The sequence below is a fragment of the Oncorhynchus nerka genome, linkage group LG16 (genome assembly GCF_034236695.1).
Source record: "Oncorhynchus nerka isolate Pitt River linkage group LG16, Oner_Uvic_2.0, whole genome shotgun sequence".
NCBI classification, from domain to species: Eukaryota; Metazoa; Chordata; class Actinopteri; order Salmoniformes; family Salmonidae; genus Oncorhynchus; species Oncorhynchus nerka.
In genome coordinates, this window is record NC_088411.1 from 21430035 (window position 1) to 21449724 (window position 19690).

The following is a 19690-nucleotide window of genomic DNA, read 5'->3' on the forward strand; positions in this document are numbered from 1 at the left end:
TTTGCTCTGAGTGGGACTATCATTTGTTTTTCAACAGGACAATTACCCAACACACCTCCAGGCTGTGTAAGGGCCATTTGAGCAAGAAGGAGAGTGATGGAGTGCTGCATCAGGTGACCTGACCTCCGCAATCACCCAACCTCAACCCAATTGAGATGGTTTGGGATGAGTTGGACCGCAGAGTGAAGGAAAAGCAGCCAACAGGTGCTCAGCATATGTGGGAACTCCTTCAACACTGTTGGAAAAGCATTCCAGGTGAAGCTGGTTGAGAGAATGCAAAGCTGTCATCAAGGCAAAGGGTGGCTACTTTGAAGGATCTCAAATATAAAATAGATTTAGATTTTTTAAAACACTTTTTTGGTTACTACGTGATTCCAAATGTGTTATTTCATAGTTTAGATGTCTTCGTTATTATTCTACAATGTAGAAAATAGTAAACAAAGAAAAACCCTTGAATGAGTAGGTGTGTCTAAACTTTTGACTGGTACTGTATATAATTGGATAAGTCTCCACCCCCCTGAGTTAATACTTGGTGGAAGCACATTTGGCAGCCATTACAGCTGTGAATCATTTGGAATAAGATTCTACCTTTTAACTCTTAGGGCAACATATTTTCACTGAAGTAAAAATATGACAGGAGCAAAGCTCAGGTAAAACGATGTGGAAAACCCACATCAGTCTTCTGAAAACCTATCCCTGGGATAGGGTTTTATTTTTCTGCTGGACAATTACACACGTTTATGCAAAAGACACACCAGAATGGATTTCCAAGAGGTGTTGAGTGTTCCTTAATGGTCTAGTCTCAGTCCTGACTTATACTGAACAAAAATATAAACGCATCATGTAAAGTGTTGGTCCCGTGTTTCATGAGCTGAAATAAAAGATCCCAGAAATGTTCCATACATACAAAAAGCTTATTTCTCTCAAATGTTATACACAAATGTGTTTACATCCCTGTTAGTTAGCATTTCTCCATGTCCGAGTCACCACTGGTCGAGTCCGAGTCCATGTCCGAGTCACCACTGGTCGAGTCAGAGTCCATGTCCGAGTCACCACTGGTCGAGTCAGAGTCCATGTCCGAGTCACCACTGGTCGAGTCCATGTCCGAGTCACCACTGGTCGAGTCAGAGTCCATGTCCGAGTCACCACTGGTCGAGTCAGAGTCCATGTCCGAGTCACCACTGGTCGAGTCCATGTCCGAGTCACCACTGGTCGAGTCCGAGTCCATGTCCGAGTCACCACTGGTCGAGTCCGAGTCAAGTCTGAATCTTGTACTAGAGTACCATAACATTGCTTGACAGTGCAATCTACAGCCACGGCCATTATTTGAAGTTGATCGTTAGTCAATTTGTTAGGTATAGAACACCCCCTTGTGGACACGTTGTAGAATAGCCTCATATCTTTGGGAGGAGTATTGAAACAAGGGCCTAACATTCTACCTGTGAATTGTAGTTGTTTCCCTACTTAGGGCGACTGGCTATAACAGTGATGAAGGCGAGGATTGCTAATATGATCCCAGCACACGGCAGGATGAAGAGCAGGTTATTGGAGGCTATTAGGAGACAGAGAACTGTTTTTACCATAGTTCAAGGTAGGGAAAACTCTTCACATACTTTAATGCTACAGTATTACATGATGCAGCTAGACAAGCTTGAATACTGGTCAGAAGTTGTGCAAGCAAAATTAATTTCCTATTTACAATTCACTCCCAATTAGTAACTGTCATACTCACCAGTTTCTGCATACATGATTATTCAAGCACCACAGCATGTCTCCTCTTGACATACTTTGTACACCACTGAATCATGTTCCTATTTACAATAGCCATCATTCATCATCATTTTAGTCTTCTGGTATTTGTATATGCATTAGAATTAGGTCACAAGCTTCCTGAAACTCCTCAGTTCACCACAGGAGACATGAACAGTATGGGTTGTGGGTCCATGAGTTAAATTACTCTTCTCCAGAACTCCCTAGTGAATTCCTCAACCCTGGCCACCCTGGTCTTTTAATTTCTCTGAAAAACACTATCACTCGGTTCAGTTTAAAGGGATACTTTGGGATTTTGGCAATGAGGCCCTTTATCTACTTCCCTAAAGTCAGATGAGCTCATGGATACTATTTGTAGGTCTGTGTCCAGTATGAAGGTAGTTCAAGGTAGGTTTGCGAGCCAATGCTTACCAGCGTTAGCGCAATGAATAGACACTTCCAGTCATTGCACTAATATCATTTAGCAATTGTGCGAGAGAGAGATAAAGCTAATGAGAATGAATATAGCACACCCACATTGGAGGACTGGGAAGCAAAGAGAGAGAGAGAGAGAGAGAGAGAGAGAGAGATAAAGCTAATGAGAATGAATATAGCACACCCACATTGGAAGCAAAGAGAGGAAGAGAGAGAATAAATGAGTCGATTCTTTGATGTGTTATGCATGTTTATGATGTTGTATGGGTGTTAATTCTACTGGGAAATTGTATCCACCTTCCATCGACATGAATAGCCAGACTGTTGTTTCTGGAAACCTGGAAACTCAAAGGGCCTTTCGACTTAATATTTCTGATGGGGTCGGGAAAATAGCAGAGATGTGCAATTCAATTTCAAACGAAATCCTTCTTAACAAAAATGATGTGTATTCTGCCAACCTACCCAACACTGTAATGTCCATGGTGTAAACCCCAGTTAGTGGAGTAGAGCTTTTGTTCACTTGGGCCCCCACTCTCAGCCGCAGAGTGTAGTTTCCAGAGGACAAGTATTTATGGTGCACATACAGCACCTCCCTTACAAAACCAGAATAAAACAACCACATACTATTTAAATATATAGCCTAACCTGTGAAAAGGAAAACAACAAAACATATATTCGATGATAAACAGGCAGACATACCCGTTGCCAAAGTCCCACGTATAGTTGAATTTGGCGGTGCGTAAAGTGTTCCTTGGATCGAACCGTTCGAACTATGTCTCGGTTGGAACCTCGGAGGCCAGCTCCCTGTCCCGCACGTAAAGTCGCATTCCCTTTGAATGAAGCTGAGCTTCCCCGAAACATTTTCTGAAGGAAAAAAGTAACACAAACATGAGTTTACTATAAATTGTTTAAAAAAATATATTATATTGAAATAATGTTATGCGCGTAAAATCAACCTACTCAGATGGATCAAACCGTTTGTTGTGAGCCCCAAAACCCGGGGGCTCAGAATCAGGGCAGGTGACACGAAGACCACCACAATTATATTTCTGAAAACATAAACCAGAATTATATAAAAGTATATATTAAACTTGATATTTAATACAATCCTACTTATTCACTCGAATATTACGCATGCAACTCACATATTTACCGATACATTTGCGCTTGTCCACTCACAGATGAGGCAAATGGTATACGCTACTCTAGAACAAAGAAATGTGAATACTTCAAATGAACAACATATAATATATTATTTAACTGTCTTGTCAGCTGCTGCCAAAAAGTTGTTAATAGCCTTAAAATTTCCCAAATTCCTGTAAAAGCCTGAAATAATTCCCATGCGTTTCAACCATGTGCTTCTAGGAACACAAAGAGCTGTGTTGTGTAAGTCGCTGTCCATGGAATTAAGGAATTAGTTTATGGCCCACAACAAACACCTGCTGGACACTTCTTAGGAATGACCAACGTTATTTATTAGTTATGAAGTCACCCATGTTCTATCTAGGGGAGTCTATAATTGAATTTATTGGCTATACCTTTGTTTGATGTAAGCTATATTTGTCCTGCTGTTGAAAAAAAGATGTTATGCTGCTTGCATCTCAAATCAAATGTATTTTATAAAGCCTTTTTATATCGGCAGCTGTCACAAAGTGCTTTACAGATACCCAGCCTATATCCCCAAAAAGCAATCAATGCAGAATTAGAAGCACAAATTAGAAATGTGTGAATAAATGTGAATTTTGATTGATCGCATCTCAGTCATGAGCTCCAGTATTAAATATGGCCACACGATGGCGACATACACAGAGAATTGCGATGGAGCCCTCACCTTGCAAGCAAAACACTTGTTAGAGTGAATTTGCTGCAACTCTACATATTTTGCCATGGGGAGGAAAGAAAATGTTTCCGTTTTAAAGCAAGTTTGCTGCAATTATCCTAATTTTGCCATAAGGTGGAGAGAAATGTTTGCAGATTAATATGAATGACGAACACAAATATTTGCTGACATATTCAATCTCTCCATATCCCAGTCTGTTGTCCCCACTTGCTTCAAGCTGTTCACCATTATTCCTCTACCCAAGAAAGCGAAGGTAACTGAACTAAATTACCATCACCCCGTAGCACTCACTTATGTCATCATTAAGTGCTTTGAGAGGCTAGTTTAGGAACATATCACCTCCACCTTACCCGAAAACCTAGACCCACTATAATTCGCAAACCGCCCCAACAGATCCACGGACGACGTAATTGCCAAAGCACTGCACACTGCCCTATCCCACCTGGACAAGAGACATACCTATGTAAGAATGCTGTTCATTGACTACAGCTCAGCCTTCAACACCATAGTACCCTCCAAGCTCATCAATAAGCTCAGGGCCCTGGGTCTGAACCCCTCCCTGTGCAACTGGGTCCTGGACTTCCTGAGAGGCCGCCCCCAGTGGTGAAGGTAGGCAACAACACCTCCATCACGCTGATCCTCAACTCTGGGGCACGTTAGGGGTATGTGCTCAGCCCCCTCCTGTACTCACTGTTCACCCATGACTGCGTGGCCACACACGCCTCCAACTCAATCATTAAGTTTGCTGATGACACAACAGTGGTAGGCCTGATTGCAAACAATGACAAGACAATGACAAGGAGGTGATGGCCCTGGCAGAGTGGTGCCAGGAAAAAAACCTCTTCCTCAACATCAACAAAACAAAGGAGCTGATAGTGGACTACATGAGACAGCAGAGAGAGCATGCCCCTATCCACATTGACGGGGCCACAGGGGAGAGGGTCTAAAGCTTCAAGTTCCTCAGCGTACATTCACTGATGACATGAAATGGTCCCACAGACAGTGTGGTGAAGAAGATGCAGCAGCGCCTCTTCAACCTCAGGAGGTTGAAGAAACTAAGACCCTCAGGAACTTCTACAGATGCATCATTGAGAGCATCCTGTCAGGCTGTATCACCGCCTAGTATGGCAATTGCACCGTCCGCAAACACAGGGCTCTCCAGAGGCTGGTGCGGTCAGACCAACATATTATAGGGAGAACACTGCCTGCCTTCCAGGACATTACAGATTTCTCCATCCCCTTCTCCCGCTGTTGTATTGGGCAGTTCAAGGGTTGAGAAATGTCTCAGTCCCTGGAGCAAAAATGTTGTGATACCCAGGAGCACGAGTACAGGACATCAATAAGCTGCTCCAAAACATTTAACCCTGCATCAGGAAATTGAGTATATCATAGTTCATGTGGGATTCAATGAAATTATGAAGGGCAGGCAGAACAGCTGAAGACGGATTTTAAAGAACTGACTGGGTCTTTGCTTGACACCAACAAACACCCCATAATATCTGGCCTTGTGCCCTCCCTAAACCGTGGCATTGAACATTTCAGCAGGCTTCTAGCCCTCCATAACTGGCTACGTAACTATTGCAGCTCTGTGGGTGTAACATTTATTGACAATTTTGATATCTTCTGGAAACAAAGCTTATTTTATAAGAATGGGATCATCCCAAATCATTTGGGTTCCTGGTTCTTTTCACAGCATTATAAGACTACGCTGAGAGAATGACTTAACCAATCACCCAATCCCAGCTCAGACAATCCCTACCATTGTGTTGCTGAGTTGTCATAATGCTTCAGCAAATGTACATTATCCCATTGGTAGACACAATGTAAGTAACCTAATGTATGTCCCTGTAACTGCCCTGAATACCTCTGCTGATCCTACAGCTATTGTATGCAGTAATCATGTGCCTTTGAACAAGTGTTATACTGTTAGCACTGAGGCAGTGGGCTTCAGTAGGAAGTCCACTGTGTGCAGCTCAATTTGCACAAACATAAGTAATATGAGCATGTCTACTTCTGCTAAGCTTCCCAGTAAAGCAATGAAAACAATCAAGCATCATAGAAAAGTGCTAAAAATAGCCACATTAACATATGTAGCTTAAGAAACAAGGTTTATGAAAACAATAATTTGCTTGTAACACATGACATTAATATTCTGGCAAGCTCTGAAACTTACTTAGATAATACCTTTGATGATACAGTGGTAGCAATACATGGTTATAACATCTACAGAAAATACAGAAATGCCAATTGTGGAGGTGTTGCTGTTTATAGTCAAAACCATATTCCTGTAAAGCTTAGAGAGGATCTCATGTTAAATATTGTTAAAATAATATGTCTACAGGTTAATCTGCCTCACCAAAAGCCCATTCTTGTGAGAAGCTGCTATAGACCACTGGAAAACATGTGTGAAATGCTTGATAATGTATGTGATATCAACAGAAAGGTATATTTTCTGGGTGATTTCAAAATTGACTGGCTTTCATCAAGCTGCCCACTCAAGAAAAAGCTTTAAACAGTGCTTGAAACCTGGGTCAGGTTATCTGTCAACCTACCAGGGTAGTTGAAATTAACACAAAAATTAAATAATAAACATGTATTGATCACATCTTTACAAATGATGCAGAAATTTGCATTAAAGCAGTATCCAAATCCATTGGATGTAGTGATCACAATATAGTAGCCATATCTAGGAAAACCAAAGTTCCAAAGTCTGGGCCTAATATAGTGTATAAGAGTTCATACAATAAGTTTTGTAGGGATTCCTATGTTGAAGATGTAAAGCATATTTGCTGGTCTGTGGTGTGTAATGAGGAGCAACCAGATGCTGCACTTGACACATTTATGAAATTGCTTATTCCAGTTACCAATAAGCATGCACCCATTAAGAAAATGACTGTAACTACATTATCGTCCGTGATCGGGAGTCCCATAGGGCGGCGCACAATTGGCCCAGCATCATCCGGGTTAAGGGAGAGTTTGGCCGGGGGGAATTACTTGGCTCATCGCACTCTACCGACTCCTTGTGGCGGGCCGGGCACCTGCAGGCTGACCCTGGTCGTCAGTTGAACTGTGTTTCCTCCGACACATTGGTGCGGCTGGCTTCCGGGTTAAGTGGGCAGGTGTTAAGAAGCGCGGTTTGGCGGCTCATGTTTCGGAGGACACATGACTTGACCTTCCCCCCTCCCGAGTTGCAGCGATGAGACGACAAGATTATAATCCGGAAATTGGGGAGTAAAAAGTGGATAAAAATATAAAAAATGAAATAAATAACATGACTGTAAAAACCAAGGTTTGATGAGGAATTGAAAAATGGAATAGTTGTGTCAAGTCTACTCCCACTCCCCCGCTCGGCGTCGCCGGTTTACTAACCACTAGTCCTGGCAAGCCATCTTTACTCACACCTTGCAACACCCATTACGCACATCTGCATCTCATCATCAGTCACACCTGGACTTCATTACTCCCTTGATTACTCACCCTTCATATAGTACTCTTCTGTCATTAGTCGTCAGGTAGTATTGTTTATGCTTCCATGTCAGACGCTTCTCTTGTTTTGTATCGTTCCATGTTCATTATTATTATTAAACTCACAGCGTTACAGATTGAGAGGGATGAGGCAAAAGGAAGGGCAAATAAGTCTGGCTGCACAACCGATTGGCAAATGTGCTGCAAATTGAGAAATCATGTGACTAAACTGAATAAAAAGAAGAAGAAACTGTACTACAAAGCATTACATGGGCTTGCTCCTACCTATCTCTCTGATTTGGTCCTGCCGTACATACCTACACGTACGCTACGGTCACAAGACGCAGGCCTCCTAATTGTCCCTAGAATTTCTAAGCAAACAGCTGGAGGCAGGGCTTTCTCCTATAGAGCTCCATTTTTATGGAACGGTCTGCCTACCCATGTCAGAGACGCAAACTCGGTCTCAACCTTTAAGTCTTTACTGAAGACTCATCTCTTCAGTGGGTCATATGATTGAGTGTAGTCTGGCCCAGGAGTGTGAAGGTGAACGGAAAGGCTCTGGAGCAACGAACCATCCTTGCTGTCTCTGCCTGGCCGGTTCCCCTCTTTCCACTGGGATTCTCTGCCTCTAACCCTATTACAGGGGCTGAGTCACTGGCTTACTGGGGCTCTCTCATGCCATCCCTGGAGGGGGTGCGTCATCTGAGTGGGTTGATTCACTGTTGTGGCCATCCTGTCTGGGTTGGCGCCCCCCTCCTTGGGTTGTGCCGTGGCGGAGATCTTTGTGGGCTATACTCAGCCTTGTCTCAGGATGGTAAGTTGGTGGTTGAAGATATCCCTCTAGTGGTGTGGGGGCTGTGCTTTGGCAAAGTGGGTGGGGTTATATCCTTCCTGTTTGGCCCTGTCCGGGGGTGTCCTCGGATGGGGCCACAGTGTCTCCTGACCCCTCCTGTCTCAGCCTCCAGTATTTATGCTGCAGTAGTTTATGTGTCGGGGGGCTGGGGTCAGTTTGTTATATCTGGAGTACTTCTCCTGTCCTATTCGGTGTCCTGTGTGAATCTAAGTGTGCATTCTCTAATTATCTCCTTCTCTCTTTCTTTCTCTCTCTCGGAGTACCTGAGCCCTAGGACCATGCCCCAGGACTACCTGACATGATGACTCCTTGCTGTCCCCAGTCCACGCTGCTGTTCCAGTTTCAACTGACCTGAGCCCTAGGACCATGCCCCAGGACTACCTGACATGATGACTCCTTGCTGTCCCCAGTCCACCTGGCCATGCTGCTGCTCCAGTTTCAACTGTTCTGCCTTATTATTATTCGACCATGCTGGTCATTTATGAACATTTGAACATCTTGGCCATGTTCTGTTATAATCTCCACCAGGCACAGCCAGAAGAGGACTGGCCACCCCACATAGCCTGGTTCCTCTCTAGGTTTCTTCCTAGGTTTTGGCCTTTCTAGGGAGTTTTTCCTAGCCACCGTGCTTCTACACCTGCATTGCTTGCTATTTGGGGTTTTAGGCTGGGTTTCTGTACAGCACTTTGAGATATCAGCTGATGTACGAAGGGCTTTGATTTGATTTGATACTCTGAAACAAAGATAATTTATATAAAGAGTGATACTAAAAAACTTTGGAGCACCTTAACTTCTTACGGATAGGCAGGACAGTCGCGTCCCACTTGGGCAAAAAACAGGGAAAATGCAAATTCCCGTAAAGTGAGCGTGGAAGAGATTATAATTTTTTTGTCTATCAACAATGACAAGCCACCGGGGTCTGACAACTTAGATGGAAAATGACTGAGGATAGTAGCAGACGATATTGCCACTTGTATTTGCCATATCTTCAATCTAAACCTACTAGAAGGTTTAGGCTGGGTTTCTGTACAGCACTTTGAGATATCAGCTGATGTACGAAGGGCTATATAAATACATTTGATTTGATTTGATTTGATTTAGAAGGTGTGTGCCCTCAGGCCTGGAGGGAAGCAAAAAGTAATTCCGCTATCAAAGAATAGTAAAGCCCCCTTTACTGGCTCAAATAGCCAACCAATCAGCCTGTTACCAACCATTAGTAAACTTTTGGAAAAAATTGTGTTTGACGAGATACAATGCTTTTTTACTGTAAACAAATTGACAACAGACTTTCAGCACATTTGTAGGGAAGGACATTCAACAAGCACGGCACTTACACAAATGACTGATCATTGGCTGAGAGAAATTGATGATAAAAAGATTGTGGGAGCTGTTTTGTTAGACTTCAGTGCGGCTTTTGACATTATCGATCATTGTCTGCTGATGGAAAAAGGTGTAATGGCTTTACCCTGCTAAATTGTGGATAAAGAGTTACCTGTCTAACAAAACACAGAGGGTGTTCTGTAATGGATGCCTCTCCAACATAATCCAGGTAGAATCAGGAATTCCCCAGGGCAGCTGTCTAAGCCCCTTAATTGTTTCAATCTTTACTAATGGCATGCCACTGGCTTTGAGTAATGATAACTCAACACTATACACATCAGCTACTACAGTGAGTGAAATCACTGCAACACTTAACAAAGAGCTGCAGTTAGTTTCAGAATGGGTGGCAAGGAATTAGTTTGTCCTAAATAAAATTAAAATAAACTAAAAGCATTGTATTTGGGACAAATCACTCACTAAACCCTAAACCTCAACTAAATATTGTAATAAATCATGTGGAAATTGAGTAAATTGAGGAGACTAAACTGCTTGGAGTAACCCTGGATTGTAAACTGTCATGGCCAAAACATTTTGATACAACAGTAGCTAAGATTGGGACAAGTCTGTCCATAATAAAATCCTGCTCTGCCTTTTTATCAACACTATCTGCAAGGCAGGTCCTACAGGCCTTAGTTTTGTCGCACCTAGACTAACAATCAGTCGTGTGGTCAGGTGCCACAAAGAGGGACCTCGGAAAACTACAATTGGCTCAGAACAGAGCAGCAGGCTGGCTCTTAAATGTACACAGAGAGCTAACATTAATAATATACATGTACATTTGTCATTGCTCAAAGTGGAGGAGAGATTGACTTCATCACTACTTGTTTTTGTAAGAAGTGTTGACATGCTGAATGCACCGAGGTGTCTGTTTGAACCTCTAGCACACAGCTCTGACACCCATACATACCCCACAAGACATGCCACCAGAGGTGTCTTCACAGTCCCCAAGTCAGGAACAGACTAAGGGAGGCGCACTCTATTCCATAGCAGCAGTAGAATAAGATAAAAAACGGATAAGAATAGACCTTATGGAACAGCGGGACTGTGAAGAGACACAGGCACAGACACACATACACATAAGACACTCATTCTACACTCACGTACACATGGATTTTGTATTGTAGATATGTGATAGTAGAGCACACTTAATTTGTTGTGAGAAGTGTTACGGTATGTAATGTAATATTTAAAAATATGTATGACTGCCTTAATGTTGCTGGACCCCAGAAAGAGTAGCTGCTACCTTTGCAGCAGCTAATGGGGATCCTTAATAAATACAAATACAAATCTACTGCACCCGGAGTCACAGAAAGACCTAGGAGATCATCAAGGACCTCAGCCACCAGAGCAATGGCCTTTTCACCCCGCTACCATCTCGAACAGGGGTGGGCAATTCCAGTCCTCTGGGGCCTGATTGGTGTCACAGTTTTGCCCCAGCCCGAGCTAACACACCTGACTCTAATAATCACCTAATCATGATCTTCACTTTAGAATGCAATTTGAGTAATTAGCTGTGTTTGCTAGGGAAGTGTGGCACCATTCAGGCCCCCGAAGACTGGAGTTTCCCATCCCTGATCTAGAAGGAGGAGACCGTACGGGTGCATCAAAGCTGGGACCGAGAGACTGATGAACAGCTTCTATCTCCAGGCCATCAGACTGTTAAACAGTCACCACTAGTCGGCCTCCGCCCAATACCCTGCCCTGAACCTTAGTCACTTTTACTAGCCGGTTACCACCCAGTACTCCTATATCACTACTGCTGAACACACCTTTTCAATTAATATATTGTCCATAGTGTCTATACACACCATTATTCACTGAGTGTACAAAACATTAGGAACATCTGCTCTCTAAATCGACTTCAATCAGTGTATATGAAGGGGAGGAAACAGGTTAAAGAATGATTTTAAGCGTTGAGACAATTGAGACATGGATTGTGTGTCTGCCATTTAGAGGGTGAATGGGCAAGAAAAAAATATTTGGCCATCAAAGCCCTGACCTCAATCCTATAGAAAATTTGTGGGCAGAATTTAAAAAGCGAGACCTACAAACCTGACTCAGTCACACCAGCTCTGTCAGGAGGAATGGGCCAAAATTCACCCAACTTATTGTGGGAAGCTTGTGGAAGGCTACCCGAAACATTTGACCCAAGTTAAACAATTGAAAGGCAATGCTACCGAATACTAATTGGGTGTATGTAAACTTCTGGCTCACTGGGAATGTGATGAAAGAAATAAAAGCTGAAATAAATCATTCTCTCTACTATTATTCTAACATTTCACATTCCTAAAATAAAGTGGTGATCCTAACTGACCTAAGACAGGGAATTTGTACCTGGATTACAATTTTGAAAAACCGAGTTAAATGCATTTGGCTAAGGTGTATGTAAACTTCCGACTTCAACTGTATATTACGGACTCTGACATGGCTTGTTCTGATATTTTGTCATTTCTTTCTTTTTACTTTTGTATTGTTTTCGAGGTATTATTACTGCGCTATAATAATATTTCACTGCATCTGCAAATCTGTCTATGCAACCAATAAACTTTGATTTGATTTTGATTTGATAACAACAGCAATGAACCACAGCATAATTGAGCTGAGAAGATCCCTTATGGAAGAACCACATGAATTTCACGTGACCACATGTCAAGTGTTCCAAAAACAAGTTTTCACATGTGAAATTTTACTTGAAATCATGTGATTTTCCAGATGTGAAATCGTGTTTTTTCTGTAGGGATGTTTACATGAGACTAATGGGGGAGTTAATTGATTTTAAAATATTGTTTGTTTATTTATTTGGATCTCCATTTGCTTTTGCAGAAGCAGCTAAACCCGGGGTGGTTCACCCTGATTTTAAAGTAAGCCTATTGTCATTTAAATGCTTCCGAATGCGATAACAGAACCGCCCCGGGAGAGTGAGCCATAGGGAGTGACTGAGCACCCAACCCCTGTTGCCAATACCGAGTTGATCCACCTGAAAGCACAGTACCGAAAGTGCTTGACTAAAGCCGTGACGTCACGGATACCTTTTCTGTCACCCGCCCCTCCGACACACACACGGTGAAGTTTGACAGTCTCCGTTCAGGCAGCGCAGCGGTTGATGCCGGTTTGTTTGGCCACTGGTGCACAGTTGCGCTTCTGCTCTCAATTGTAAACTACTCCTGGAACAACTAAACAGCCCACCCTTGGATTTGAAAGGAATTATATACACTACGAGTGATTGGCTTTGGTTTAGTTTTTTTTGTTCCATCTTGCAGAGATTGAGAAATGACTGCCAACATGTCTCTGGATCATGACGATGTGAATAAACTGACCGAAAGTACATACAAGGTAAGCCGGCTTTTTTTCCCTCGTCATCATAGCTCCCCATTTCTCCACCATGACCTTGGCTACATAATAACAGGGTTTCCATTTGGCCATTGTCCATCGTCGCCTTTGGCAATAGCAGTAGGCTCCAATTAGCTTCAGATTAGGGCTCACAGTTATTATAGGAGATACATATACCCATTCCATAATATGGCCATACATTTGCACAGTGCTTACCATTAGCGCACGTGTAAACTGTGCCCGTGATTTGTTGAACGCAAAACGCAGTGAAGTAGCCTACAAAGTACCTTTGCCTCTCAACTGAAAGAAAAAAAAACAATAGATTTGTAATTTGTCAACTTCAAATTTGACCAATCATCTGTTTCGTATTGTTAGTTCATCAATTATAAGGCAATATGGTGCACATAAGGCAATATCTCATGCCCCAACAGCCCCACCTGTCCAATACTCCGCAGGTGAAGTCGAAAGTGTCAATTTAATAAATTATACATACAGTTTAGGACCTGCCACAGTTTCAGCTGAAGAGAAGAGTGACGATAAACCTGTTTCTCTGTTTTCTTTCCCCCCTTTCTCTCTCTCTCTGGCTGGGTGCAAGCAGGCCTAACACATACCTGGCAGTTCATTGTTCTGTTGAGGGTGTGCCTGGGGAATTTAAACAGGGACTCCAGTCCTGAACAGCATTTTATTGTGGGCCATTTGAATAGGATGGGGATTGGGTTTGGTTCACCCTAGCCTGCTGCTGCAAATACTTTGTGTCGGACTTTGTGTCGCACATAGCTGTAAAGTGTGAAGGATCATGTTAATGATTAAAACGTTTTATTTCAGCTTGGTTTTATTTATAGAATTAACACAAACATTGCAATCTTTATTTATGATGACATTAAGACAATCATGTATGTGGTTTATGTATTGGCTTATTATTGGTTTCTGTGTATATAATCCACAAGAGAATTGGCCATTGTTAATACAAAGTACGTTTTCCCACTTGACATTGGTATAAAAATAGTGTTGTTTAAACAAGCAATTTCAAGAATAGTCACACTCAGTCCCTGGCCAAGAATAAACAGGTCTTTGATTGTTCTGTAGTTTGTTTTTCTCGTCTGTGTTCTCCCAGCTGTAGTTCATTCTCTCTCCTCTCTCTCTCTTTGACCCCCCCCCGTCCCCGTCCCCCCTCTCTCGCTTACAGAATGTGATGGAGCAGTTCAACCCAGGTCTGAGGAACCTGGTCAATCTGGGGAAGAACTATGAGAAATCTGTAGCCGGTAAGAACATGTTAATGTTTTCTACCCAGTACAGCCAGAGGAGGATGGGTCTGAGTCTGGTTCCTCTCAAGGTTTCTTCCTTCTAGGGAGTTTTTCCTTGCCATTTGCCACTGTGTTGCTGCTTGCTCTTTAGGGATCTAGGCCGGATTACTGTCAAGCATCTTATGACAAATGTTGTTATAAACAAGGGTTATACAGCATGAACAAAATGTGATTTATCATCCCAATATTTTGACATAAGTGAATTAGATGTCTCACATGATACACTAACAAGTTAACTTTTACACTGTGGTTTCAGACACAGGCATGGTTAGCACAAGGGTCTGAATAGGGTATCATGTAGGTGTTGGTGAGATCCATTCATATGATTATATTGTTTGTCTCCTCACAGCGATGACTCTTGCTGGGAAGGCGTACTTTGACGCTGTGTCAAAGATAGGAGAGACTGCTTCCGTGTCCCCTGTCTCCAGAGAATTAGGTAAGTTCACACACACACACACACACACACACACACACACACACACACACACACACACACACACAGACACAGAGAGAGAGATACACACACTCACACACTGTAATGAAACTATCATTAGTACTATATACAGGTTGTTATTCTTTCTCTCTGTGGTGACTCACCACCCATTATTGAGGTGACCTATTCTCCCAGGTCTATGTTTTTATGATCCATTAAGTAGCTTCTTATCAGTGGTGTAAAGTAATTAAGCAAAACTAGCTTTAAGTACAACTTCATTTGTTTTTTTGGGGTATCTGTACTTTACAATTGATATGTTTGACAACTTTTACTTTTACTCCACTACATTCCTAAAGAAAATAGTATACCTTTTACTCTATACATTTTCCCGGACATCCAAAATAACTTGTTACATTTCGAATACTTAGCAAGACAGGAAAATGGTCCAATTCACACACTTATCAAGAGAACATCCCTACTTCATCTGATCTGTCGGACTCACTAAAAACACATGCTTTGTGGCCTCCTGGGTGGCGCAGTGGTTAAGGGTGCTGTACTGCAGCGCCAGCTGTGCCACCAGAGACTCTGGGTTCGCGCCCAGGCTCTGTCGTAACCGGCCACGACCGGGAAGTCCGTGGGGCGATGCACAATTGGTCTAGCGTTGTCCAGGTTAGGGAGGGTTTGGCCTCCCTAAAGTCGCACCAGCGACTCCTGTGTCGGGGCGGGCGCAGTGTGCGCTAACCAACGTTGTCAGGTGCACTGTGTTTCCTCTGACACATTGGTGTGGCTGGCTTCCGGGTTGGACGGGTCCGAATGTGTCTGCTGCAGTAGAAAGAGAGAGAAAATGGTCTAATTTATACTGCTGCGGCTTTTCATGAGATAGGCGCGTGTAGCTTGTTACTTTTGTCGGCTAATCACAAGTCATCAAAACTGCACTAGCCTCTGGTTCTGCAAGCGAAAAAATCAATGGAAGATGGAATTAAAATGATGGAATTGAAAGTGAAAGGATATGTTTCAACGACCCAGATTGGATGATAAATGACCCAGCTTTGGCAGCTAGAGGTTATACTAACTAGTATGAGTTGGCTTGGTTGCTGCTGTCTCGCTCTTCCTCCTCCTCGAGCCACTCGTGTCTATATGGAGACCCGACACTGTCTATATGGGGCCTGATCTGATTAGCCTTGGGTCCATTCGGACCGTGTCTCCATATTAAAACATATATTTATTCGGTAGGGTCTGGGGAGGAAAGCCCTGGGTCCATTTCAGAACCCGTCTAACTTTTTGGACCCAAGAAGACCTCTCGTGTGAATACTTTCTGAAGGCACATTCTAGGCACATTCTATATTCATATTTAACATTCTTAGCCTGGTAGCAGATCAGTTTGTGCTTCTGGCCAACTTAATCTAACATTCCAAAATGGAACACCAGCGTCCGAAACGTTTTGAATTCGATGTCTGGAGCTGTTCCTACTCTATTTGTATGGTTCCTCCTCTTCTGCTCAGACTGGCCACAGCGAGACTGGCCACAGTCAGCGAGACGGTGTGAATTATCTCACGTGTTAGACAGAGTAGGGCAGCAAACACACAGAACAAACAGACTGACAGAGGAGGACTGTATTCCCACCATCATATCCATTTTTCTATCTATCTATCTATCTATCTATCTATCTATCTATCTATCTATCTATCTATCTATCTATCTATCTATCTATCTATCTATCTATCTATCTATCTATCTATCTATCCCTCCATCTGCTGCCCTTCGCTCCTCGTCTCCTCTCAGGGGTTCAGAGTAAACACACTGAGCAAAAACTGGTTGAATCAACTTGGTTTCATGTCATTTCAACCCAAAAAATGTAATGTAATGGTTTGGGGGAAAAATGGCACCCAACTTTGAACCTAAATCCAACTCAACCAAATGTAAATCAAAAGGAAACGTTGAACTGACGTGCCCAGTGGGAAGATTGTAATTGTTGTCAAGATAGAGGTTGAGGGGCCAGAGCTAGAGATGAGGATGTTGATGGATTTTTCTAACATTTTGAGTGTGACCCCTTGTTAGATATATATATATTTTGGGAACATTTTCATGCTTCAAGTTATACTAGTAGACCCAGCGCAGATGTCACAGTGTGACTGAAAAAGTTACCTCTGGCTCTGAATTGACTTCACAATGACTCTCATATTGATAAAATCCACTAACATATTGCTATGAGTAACCTTCCCTCTTATAAATGCTTTGTAAGGGTTTTAGGGGATGATATTTAATTTCACTCAGTAGCTAAATAGAGTAGTGTAATAGAGCAGCATCTGCATCAGTCAGTGAGTTTGGCACTTCTTATACCCAGTACCAGTCAAGAGTGTCCAAACTGTTGACTGGTACTGTACGTAGAATGGCTATTCAAAAATTCTAATACATAATGCTTTATTCCAGTTTGTGGGAAAACAAGCAAATATGGTGTTGCGAATCATTGTACAATCAAAACCGCTGCGAAATATCTTTTCCATAACCAAATATATTGTATATTCAGCTGTTTGAACACAGTTTCTAAACCCAGAGAAGCAACATTGCAAGACTTCCGGAAATGCTTGCGAAACAGACCAAACAGACCAGGCCGGGTTTGGGGTTCGAGAAGTCAGTGAAAGAAATGAAAAAATCTTCCTTAGTTGTTAATTTTGTCAAAATCTAAAGGCACAACCTAGATTTGAGCCAATGTCTTACATAGTTAGTTGAACATGTTATTACTCCAACCTCGTGAGAGACAAAATGACATCGCCTACAAGTGTGATCAGAGATTTCTATTGGAGAATCTTCATACTGTACTGTCTTTGGTTTGAAGCTGCTGTACGAAATCAAAAGTAAAAGATGCAAAAACAAAACTTAAGAACAGGAAGCATAAGTAGCGCACATAAAACAGATCTACCACTTCTTAGACTTGCTTTCAATGAGAATGACAGATCTAGTATAAAACACATTTCTATGTGAATTTGGTCTGGTCGTCCAAAAAGTGACATATTGCAGCTTTAAATACCTTGTAGTAATAGTACAGTAGTAGATAATCCACATCACTTCTAACTAACTACCCACAGAAGCCCATGTAATCTCATGTTGTCTCAGCTTTCATCTCAGGTTTCAAACATATTTTCACCCTCTCAGGTTTCAAAACAAATCCCTGAGTCTGTATTTTGTCATACAGATTAGTTTGTACATCCTTTTTGGATGAAAAGAAAAGCAATCTTTGGATCCATAGCCTTTTTACAATGATAGGTGTAAGATCCTGTGTTTTTTCCGACCACATGACCTGACCAGGATGCACTCTGGCCCTACTTATAGGCTGCAACTAGAGTTGTCCCTTGTTTGGCCTTGTAGTCAATAAATACTTCAGCCCCTAATAACGATAGATAACCAATAAGGGACAATATCTACACAATATGTAAGCTCCGTTCTGCTTTATGACAGGCCTGTGTGACCTCCTGGTTGGTGCTGTGACATTGTGAAAGGTAAGTGGTGTTGTTAACCGAGAGAACAATCAGTTAATCGCTTAATGACTTGCCATTTTTTGAAAATGACAGCATCGACTGTTAACCTCTGAGAGACATTCCTGAGTGCTTTCACTTCAAATAAAACTGCTGGGCTTTCAGATGTTTTAGATGTGTGAAATCTAAATGAAATAACTTTAAACAGACTATCTGACATCTTTTTATGTAGTCTATCACCAACTTTCCTCAACTCAATGGGAGGTATTCATAGAATTCTAAGTACAGTCCATGACTCCATTCCAACTCAAGTTAATGGAGTGGTTCTATTTACTCCATTGTGGCTCAAGGGAAAAGAGCAGTAAAATGACCTGGCTCTGCAAACAACAGGGGCAGAAAGAATCCGTGAGGGAGCCCAGACTGCTAGACTCCTTCCTGGCATTCAGTGTCATGGAAAGACCTGATTGTGGTGAGAAACATATCTCTCATCACAAGGTACATACTTTACATATACCGTAATACTACTTTATGGCTAGGTTTTTAACATCTCTGCTATCATAAAATATCTCCAACTGGTTTATAGTATGTGTAGGGAAATAATGAACTGGCATGATCACAACAATCTCATATCAGTCCTCCATCAGTCATGTGCTTGTAGAATGTCAAATAATGTGTTTACTTTTCAAAGTGCAGTGTTTCCCCTATATGCGTTTAGCTGCGTCTCACACACACACATGTACAGTGCATTCAGAAAGTACTCAGACCCCTAGACTTTTTCCACATTTTGTTACATTTCAGCCTTATTCTAAAATTGAATAAATAGTTATTTTTCCTCATCAAGCTGCATTTGGGGAGTTTCTCCCATTCTTCTCTGTACTGTAAATCCTCTCAAGCTCTGTCAGGTTGGATGGGGAGTGTCACTGCAAAGCTATTTTCAGGTCTCTCCAGAGATGTTCAATCAGGTTCAAGTCCCGGTTCTGGCTGGGCCACTCAAGGACATTCAGAGACTTGTCCCGAAGCCACTCCTGCATTGTCTTGGCTGTGAGCTTAGGGTTGTTGTCCTGTTGGAATGTGAACCTTCGCCCCAGTATGAGGTTGTGAGTGCTCTGGAGCAGGTTTTCATCTAGGATCGCTCTGTACTTTGCTCTGTTCATCTTTCCCTCAATCCTGACTAGTCTGCCAGTCCCTGCCGCTGAAAAACATCCCCACAGCATGATGCTGCCACCACCGTGCTTCACTGTAGGGATGGTGCCAAGTTTCCTCCAGACGTGACACTTGGCATTCTGGCCAAAGTGTTCAATCTTGGTTTCATCAGACCAGAGAATCTTGTCTCTCATGGTATGAGAGTCCTTTAGGTGCTTTTTGGCAAACTCCAAGCTAGCTGTGATGTGCCTTTTACTAAGGAGTGGCTTCCGTCTGGCCACTCTA

General features: G+C 42.4%; 1 protein-coding gene across 4 annotated transcripts in view; it reads left to right on the forward strand.

Annotated features, from left to right (window-relative positions):
• The first annotated feature begins 12782 nt into the window (after nt 1-12782).
• baiap2l1a (BAR/IMD domain containing adaptor protein 2 like 1a) overlaps nt 12783-19690 on the forward strand; it is a 43459-nt gene continuing 36551 nt past the window's right edge. For 2 of the 4 annotated variants that reach the window (XM_029685086.2, XM_029685088.2), the window contains exons 1-3: nt 12784-13055; nt 14239-14314; nt 14706-14792. In XM_029685086.2, coding sequence (XP_029540946.1) covers nt 12993-13055; nt 14239-14314; nt 14706-14792 — 226 coding nt within the window. In that variant the 5' untranslated portion in view covers nt 12784-12992. Of the gene's footprint in view, nt 13056-14238; nt 14315-14705; nt 14793-19690 lie in introns of all 4 variants that reach the window. The other 2 variants (XM_029685087.2, XM_029685090.2) reach the window with 2 other exon arrangements.